At 43.3% G+C, this 8680-nt stretch overlaps 1 protein-coding gene across 1 annotated transcript in view; it reads right to left on the minus strand.

Annotated features, from left to right (window-relative positions):
- Window positions 1-8677, minus strand: part of LOC129347790 (putative hydro-lyase OCAR_7359/OCA5_c07590) — a 12612-nt gene extending 3935 nt beyond the window's left edge. The window contains exons 1-2 of the mRNA XM_055006127.1: window positions 8282-8677; window positions 6080-6233 (exon numbers count right to left, since the gene is read on the minus strand). Coding sequence (XP_054862102.1) covers window positions 6080-6233; window positions 8282-8384 — 257 coding nt within the window. The 5' untranslated portion in view covers window positions 8385-8677. The remainder of the gene's footprint in view (window positions 1-6079; window positions 6234-8281) is intronic.
- Between the last annotated feature and the right edge of the window lie 3 nt (window positions 8678-8680).

Raw genomic sequence — 8680 nt, forward strand, 5'->3', positions numbered from 1 at the left:
CTTTCCACCTCCTGAAGATCCCCGTCTTCTTCTTCTTTTTCATCCTTCAGAGTGTGGACTGATTTCACCTCCTGAGGGTCCATGTCTTCGTCACTGTGGACTGATTCCACATCCAGAAGTTCTATGTCTCCTTCATTGTGGAATGATTCCACCTCCTGAAGGTCGACACTAAATTTGGACTTTTCTTCAGCTTTGAGTTCAACACTCAGAGAAATTCTGAGCGTGTCCTTCAAGCTGGAAGTCTGAGTTTGGACGTTCATCACGTCCTGAGGGTCTGTGGCTGAACAGTTTGGACGAACAGTGCCCTCGCTGATCGGTGCTTTCTGGAAGCATCTTCTGGTTTCCATAGCTGCTGTTTGTGCTTCTCTTGGAGACTTTTGTGAACTGGGTCGCTTTCCTCTCGCCGTCTGTCTGCAGATGAACTGTGGAAACTGGCTGCTGCAGCCCTATTTAAGAACTGGAATCCGTCGACAGTGACGTGAGCGTCACGTCACGTCACAATGATGAAGGCAAAGGTGCACGGCGTTCCATTGGCCCCGCCCACAAGCGGCGCGCGCATCCCAGGAGCCGTTGCTATGCGCCGGCGGCTCCGCTCTGCAGCTTTAATAGGAAGCTGGAAACAGAAGAACTCCTCTGATGGATCCAACGTGGTCCATCAGCTGCTGGTTCACTCCAACTAACGGAACTCTGAGATCCTCACAGCTGAAGGTCCGGTCCAGATGAGTCTGATCCGCCTCAGACTCCCTGAATATCACCATAAGATGGACTCAACCAGTCTGCTCCATCAGCTGCAGATCAGCTCCAAACAAGAATCATTTCTGTGTCCAACATTTCTGTCAACCTGACGAGACGGAGGTCAAATAAAGCATCAGTGAGTGTGGATCAAAACAACATGTGAGCTGAGATTTGTGGGGGAAAAATGTCACTTTACACGATTTTATGTTTAGTTTTTTATAAGAACAAAGTTGTGTGTTCGGTTCAAAGTGACGATCTGGCTGGAAAACAAAACATTTAAAAACAGTCAGATACTACAAGAGTTGTTAGAAGGGGCAGATACGTGAACAAATTAAAATACAGTAAAAAAGAATGAATGAATAGTTCTAAAAATACTTTTAAAAATGTGAACATGTACCGTTTTGACCTGTTTGTTTGTTGAACATGTAAATCAATAAATCAATATATGTCAGTTAAATCGACCGTGTTTTTTGTGTTTGAATGCAAGGAAAATTTAAATATATTTAAATGTATATGAGTGCAAGTTTATAAATATATCATACTGTACACAGAACTTCAGGTGACACAAATATCTACAACTGTATTATATCTATCTATCGATCGATCAATCGATAAATAGATAGATAGATAGATAGACAGATAGATAGATAGATAGATAGATAGATATAGATAGATAGATAGATAGATAGATAGATAGATAGATAGATAGATAGATAGATAGATAGATAGATAGATAGATAGATAGATAGATAGATAGATAGATAGATGTAAGTACTAATAGGAAAGACTTAAGACTGGCTGAGAGGTAATACAAAAGTCAACTTTAATTATTTTAAACAGCCCGTTAAGATTGAAATATTATTTTCATGGATTGGTTTTCCTCACAAAAAAAAAATTACATGAATTTTAAAAGTGCAGAAACACATGTGGTCACAGGTACAAGTGCTTCAGCACGTGAAATTTAATGGGTTAAAATATTCTCAAATTAAAAGTGAAATATGTGGAACATAACCGATACGTACGTTTTGGAGCATTTCATCGCAATTACTCGTAAACGTTTGTCTTTAAAACATGTTCTAATTGTTAATTTTAAAACCATCAGTTTAAAGAGGTGTGAGGAATAATTATTTGATTAGAAATAGATCAATTGAAATACATAAATATGGTTAAAAAAAAACATGTTCACAATGGTGTAATGTTAAAAAACTGCAAATTGTCAAATATTTTACATTTTTTGTTTTGCTGATGTAAATATAGTAAAACTGTGTAAGTTATGGTCACGTGTTGTAAAAGAACAAATAACTTAAAAAACACAGATTTTGATGTAGACATTATGTACTAGTTAGTGTGAGATACAGAGAACTGCAAACATCTGTAAAATAATGATTATTTTTTCCTGATTTGAATATAGTCAGTCAATCATTCAACAAAAAAGTCCTTTGAAGTTTTCATACTTTACAGTGTATATTTGGAATACAGTAAAGTTCAATATGTACAAAGAAAAGTGAAAGTAATACAACCTTGAAATTAAATGACTTTTTTCAGCTTATCCGGGGCTGGGGAAGCGGAAGAAGCGGAAGGAAATGAATGGATGGATTTCTTCAGCTGATTTACATCCAGACAGCACAGATCCTGGAGTGGAGTCCAGCAGAGGGCGCTCATGTTCTACACAGCAGCAGTCACAGCAGGACATTATATGTAAAACATTAGACACAAGACAAATAAAGGCAGTGGGATCATTAGCTGAACCACACTGACTCCTAATATATGATATATAATATATGAGATGAGCATGAAGGTGTGCAGAGATGTTGCTGACTGAGGACTTGTTACATAAGACCAGTACAGACGTATTAATATGGAAACAGCCTCACACTCTGCTGAGCTCCTGTAACTGGAGGAGTAATCAGATTACTGTGGTGCTGCGCTGCCCACTGCTGTATACAGAATGTGTGTGGAGGATAATGGTTTCTGTTCTTGTTTTTCATTTGCAGGAATCAAACTGAGCTTTCATTCCATCTCTCATCATCCGCCGCCTTCAGCTAACCAGCAGAGAATTAGGAATAGAATTCAAATCAGTTGAGCTTTATTGTCTCCCACCCCCTCTCTACCTGCCCCCTCCACGTCTCTCTGTCTCCACTTTCTAACTTTCTCCAACTCTTTCTTATTGATTATAGCCGTGACCTGACTCCCACACTGCTCAGCCTCCCATATATTAACCCCTTCCTCCCCTGCCGTCCTGTCTGTTGTACAGGGCCGTGCAGAGACCTTTGGAGGGGCAGGTGCTCAAAGTTAAAAGGGGGCACATGGAGCATGAATTTGAAACTCCATACAGAAACATACCTTACAATATGACTGGCTGAATTGTAGCAACCCATATTCATAAAGAATGTAACATGGAATCACTGCATACCAGATCATTGTTCACACCTCACATCTGTGTTAGGGGGCAGTCTATGTTTAAGACATAAGATAAGATAAGATAAGATGAGATCAGATCAGATCAGATCAGATCAGATCAGATCAGATCAGATCAGATCAGATCAGATCAGATCAGATCAGATCAGATCAGATAAGATAAGATCAGATCAGATCAGATCAGATCAGATCAGATCAGATCAGATCAGATAAGATGGTCCTTTATTACTCCCCAGGTCAGGGGAAATTTCTATTGTTACAGCAGCAAAAATCTTTCAGAGCAGCACTAACTATATGTACAGTAAAGATAATAATTATAATAACAATAATATATACAATATATACAAGAATGAAGGATGAGATATGAATAAATACAGTATTACTAACTATAAATAATGCAGCAGTGCAAGGAATTGTTGTGCAGATTTTACCATGATTTAAGATGATATGATGTAAGTCCAGTTTATGTTAACATCAGCCAGTGATGCTGATGTTGTTCAGTCTTACAACAGATGGAATGAAGGACCTGTGATAGCGTTCCTTCTTGCAGGGTGGATGTCTCAGTCTGCTGCTGAAGGAGCTGCTTAAAGACCCCACAGTATCATGCAGTGGGTGAGAGGGATTGTCCATGATGGATGTGAGCTTTGCCAACATCCTCCTCTCACCCACCTCCTCTATGGAGTCCAGGGAACAGTCCAGGACAGAACCTCCTCCTGACCTTCTGTTTAGTCTCTTTCTGTCCCTTTCAGTGCTCCCTGCTCCCCAGCAGACCACTGCATAGAAGATAGCAGACGCTACCACAGAGTCATAGAATGTCTGGAGCAGAGTCCTGCACACTCCAAAGGACCTCAGTCTCCTCAGCAGGTGGAGACCACTTCTTGTACAGGACCTCTGTGTTATGTGTCCAGTCCAGTTTGTTGTTGAGGTGAACACCCAGGTATTTGTATGAGTTCACCATCTCAATGTCCAAACCCTGGATGTTCACCGGTGCAGTCTGGGGTGTCCTCCTCCTGCGGAAGTTGATGATCATCTCCTTCGTCTTACTGGCGTTGAGCTGCAGATGGTTTCGCTCACACCAGTCAACAAAGTCAGAGATGACCGTCCTGTACTTCCTCTCATCCCCCTCAGATACAAACCTAACAATGGCTGTATCATCGGAGAACTTCTGGAGGTGACAGCTCCCAGAGTATAATCGAAGTCTGATGTGTCCAGGGTGAAGAAAAAGGAGGAGAGGACTTTCCCCTGTGGACCTCCATGCTGCTGACTACCACATCAGACACACAGTCCTGAAGCCTCACGTACTGTGGTCTGTTGGTGAGGTAGTCGATGGTCCAAGCAGCCAGGTGACAGTCTACTCCTGCTCCTTCAAGCTTCACCCTGAGCAGAGAAGGCTGGATTGTGTTGAAAGCACTGGACAAGTCAAAGAACATGACCCTCACAATGCTGCTGGTGTTCTCTAGATGAGTCAGTGATCTGTGCAGCAGGTAGACCACTGCATCATCCACTCCAATGTTCGGTTGGTAGGCGAACTGCAGTGGATCCAGATGTGGGCTCACCTGGGGACGGAGGTTCCTGAGGACGATCCTCTCCATGGTCTTCATCAGGTGAGAAGTGAGGGCCACAGGTCTGAAGTGGTTAGGCTCCCTGGGGTTCCTGGTCTTAGAGACAGGAACCAGGCAGGAAGTCTTCCATAACACAGTGTGACGACCCTCCAGCTCGCCACCGGGTGCGCCTGATCAGGAGCTGAGTGTCGCCACCTGACCGAGCCACATTTGCAATCAGTGGCTCAGCAGTACTTAATCGCTCTCCTTTTCCAGTCGGGGCCTCTCGCTGACAGGAGCGTTGTGTCCGGGGAGCTCCAGTCCCTCATAGAGATCTGGCTGAGTTGGGCCTGGGCAGCCGTGGCACAGTATTTTGTTGGGCAATAAAAGCTTTGTTTTTGCATCATACAGTGGTGGTCTCAGCATCTTTGTTGCAACTGAAGAGCCGAGTTGTAACAACAGGAACCCTCTCCAGACTCAGGCTCAGGTTAAAGATGTGCAGCAGCACCTGACAGAGCTGGTCTACACAGTCTCTAAGGAGTCTGGAGCTGATTCCATCAGGACCTGCAGCTTTCCTGGTCTTCATCTTTTTAAGCTCACTTCTCACCTGATCAGCTGTTATGGAGAGGCTGGGGGTGGTGGAGGAGGGTGGCAGGGGGAGGGGTGATGGTGGTGGTGGGGAGTTAGAGGAGGAGGGGTGATGGTGGTGGTGGGGAGTTAGAGGAGGAGGGGTGATGGTGGTGGTAGAGAGCTGAGGTGTGAAGAAGGAGCTGGCTGGTTGGTGCTTTGATGAGAGGGGGGAGGAGTGGGAGCAGAGTCAAATCTGTTAATCTGACTGTACTTAAAAGTGAAGCAACTGTTCTCTATTCAGATATGATCCCAAAGTCACTAAAACACACAGTAATATTGGTAGAAGTATGGAACCTTCTGTGAGAGTAGCAGGGCTGTTAAAGTTAAATCTGTATTTTAATATTTTCATTTTCAAAGAACCACTGACAGTCAAATATTACAGATTAAGTTTAGCATCTCATTTGTGTGGTTCAGTTTCAGATGTTGAGTTCATTCTGAAAGCATGCAACATGTAATTAACTAAACGTAGTAAATAATTACACTCTGCTATCCTTTTCATTCCCCCTGAAGTTTATTTCATGACAGTAATTAAAGCAAACTGAACCTGAGTTAAGATGAAATCTCCTGAAATATGTCAGTACAGAGGTGAATCATTCGAACTGCTACTGAGAATCATTTGAGGAATCACAAGAAGCAGAGGCTTTGACATTCTGGATTTTGGTCAGTTATATTTCTGTTGTGTCATATTGAGGGAAGAAAAAATAAAACAGCGAACTGAAATGTCTAACTGAGTGTGCGATGAATGTGTGTGTTACCTTATGTCAGCATGTTTAGCCAGAGGTGGACAGGAAGTCTCTCCTGATTGGCTGCGATAAAGGAGCGGCAAGGGGGCGGGATTACTGCGACAGAAGGCTTCAAAGTCATCTGCTAGATGATTGGGCAGGACGACCACACCGGCCTGCTGGTATCCTGACAGACACATTTAATGTGGTCAGAACAAAACTAAACATTAGTTTCAACATATGAGTTAGTTTCACGTTTTGTCCTAAAACTTCTGTTGTCCTCAAAGGAGAAGCATGTCTTTCTGTTGTTTCATTAGATATATATTAGGACATGGAGTGGCCAGTTCAGCTACTTACAGATTATATGTTTTTATCTTCCTACAAGAGATATTTTAAAAAATAAAAAGGGAGCTTCTCAGTTTCATCCATCCATCCACTCAGTTCCTTCTGCTTATCGAGCATCAGGTCAGTCAGAATCCAGAGTTCAATGGAACTTGAGTTGGAACGTAGATCAACTGGTCCACACCACAACAGTCTGGTACCTGCATTACTGCTGAAACTGAACCAAGCCGCCTATCCATCTCACACTCCATCTTCCTGTTACTCATGAACACCAGCCCAAGATACTTCATCGCCCTCACTAGACTGCAACTCCTCCCCAACCTGGAGGGAACAATCCATTGTTTTGTGTTGGAGGTGCAGATTCTCATCCAAGCCTCTTCACACTCGGCTAGTAGTTTGGAGCCTCCCTTCCAGCACCTTGAGGTAAACTTTCCTGTGGAGGCTGAGCAGCGTAACAACCCAGTAGTGGAGCACACCCTCTGGTACCCTTTTTTAAAGATGGAAATCACCACCCTGGTCTACCACTCCACAGGTACCGCCTTCCATGTCCATGCCACGGTGAAGAGACGTGTCAGCCAAGACAGCCAGACGGACGATGTCCAGAGCCTTCAGCATCTGGTGGAAAATCTCATCCACACGTCGCCTTGCCAACAAGGAGAGTCTTGACACACCAAACGACCTCTGTCATGGATAACGGCAAGGCTACCTCCAAGTCTTCAGCCTCTGCCTACTAAGCAGAGGATGTGGTAACCGGTTTAAGGAGTCCCACTAAGAGCTCCTTCCACAACCCAACAATATCTCCAGTCCGGGTCAGCAGCTCTCCACCCTGGCTGTACACAACCTGGGCCACGCCTTCCCTTCCCTTCTTGAAGCATCCAAGGTCTCATGGACAGGGGTCTTCACCAGACATTCTCAGTTCACACGTTTGGGTTTTCCAGATCTGTCGGCAGCTTTCCCTGCCATCTGATTCAGCTCACCTTTACATGGTAATTAGTTGAGAGCTGTGCTCCTCTCTTCACCAAAATGTTTGAGACACGAGCCACAGGTGAAATGAAACGACTACAAAGTCCATCATCAACCTTTCATGACGAGCAAAAAAGTTCAATAACAGAACACTAAAGTTCAGATCAGGCATGTTGTTCCTCCCAATCACCCCCTCCAGGTTTCCTCATCATTGCTCATGTGAGTGTTAAAGTTCCCTTGTAGAACCACAGAGTCCCTCAGCAGAACCTTCTCCAGGTAACCAGCCAGAGACTGAGAGGCCAAGTACTCAGCTTTTCCTCCGTCACACTCAGTCACAGAGAAATAACTTCTCATTCTCTGGTGAGAACTCCAACAGACACTTGGGACAGTGTCTTCACAAGCATTAGCTCAAGAAAATGTAAAACAGTGACTCTTGATTTTATGGGAACAACTGATTCTTTTTTTTTAAAGTTATTTTTTTGGCGTTATTTGACAGGTTAGGTTGAGGGGGATACAGGAATGTAGGGGAGAAGAATCAGGGGAGGGTTAAGAACAACTATTGCTGCTAATAAAAAGTTCATAAAAAGCCAAGTTAGGCCAAGGCTAAGCTTCAGAGACAACTAGCAGCTGCTGAGCATAGGTAACCTACAACAGGTGAATTCCAGTTTACTTTAAAGGTGACTTTCTTTGACCAGCTAAATAAAACCATTAAAGCTCCTCAATAACAAGCAGCTGAACTTTTTCAGTTTCTGATAAATGTCTGGTGCATAATTTCTACACTAATACAAACTTTTAAATTTGATAATTGAAATTTGAATAGAAATTGATCAACTTTTCAGCATGAAGTTTAGGGTTTTAAATGATCTCATATTGCAGGTGTGGAGTTCCAGTGTCACACTAAAGCACTGAAGGTGATAAACTGGTTCTTACCATCAGCTAATCCCGTCGTGGTTCTTATCCTGGAGTCCTTCTGCCTGATTAACAGCCTCAACTCAGCAGGACTCAGACAATCTAAACTACCTGAATGCTGCATCTCAGAACACACACTCCTACTTTAACTGGGATTACTGTCGTCTTGTCAGTGGACAAAGTGGTTTCTGTGGTTAATCTTCAGTTTTTAACTCATTCCTGAGGCAGCCCCAAATACAGAGGAGGTCCTGTCAGTGCAGTTTACAGCCAGGTGTGTTTTCAGTCCAGCTACAGTGAAAAGTGACTGCAGGGGTAGAGGAGGACATGATATAACTTGGTCAAAGTTTGCTCCATCAAACATTCTAGTCTTCTCTTATCTTTTTCATTCCAGTTAATGTTTGGTGGAGAGGAGTTAGATGT

Source organism: Amphiprion ocellaris, chromosome 20 (genome assembly GCF_022539595.1).
Source record: "Amphiprion ocellaris isolate individual 3 ecotype Okinawa chromosome 20, ASM2253959v1, whole genome shotgun sequence".
Taxonomy (NCBI): domain Eukaryota; kingdom Metazoa; phylum Chordata; class Actinopteri; family Pomacentridae; genus Amphiprion; species Amphiprion ocellaris.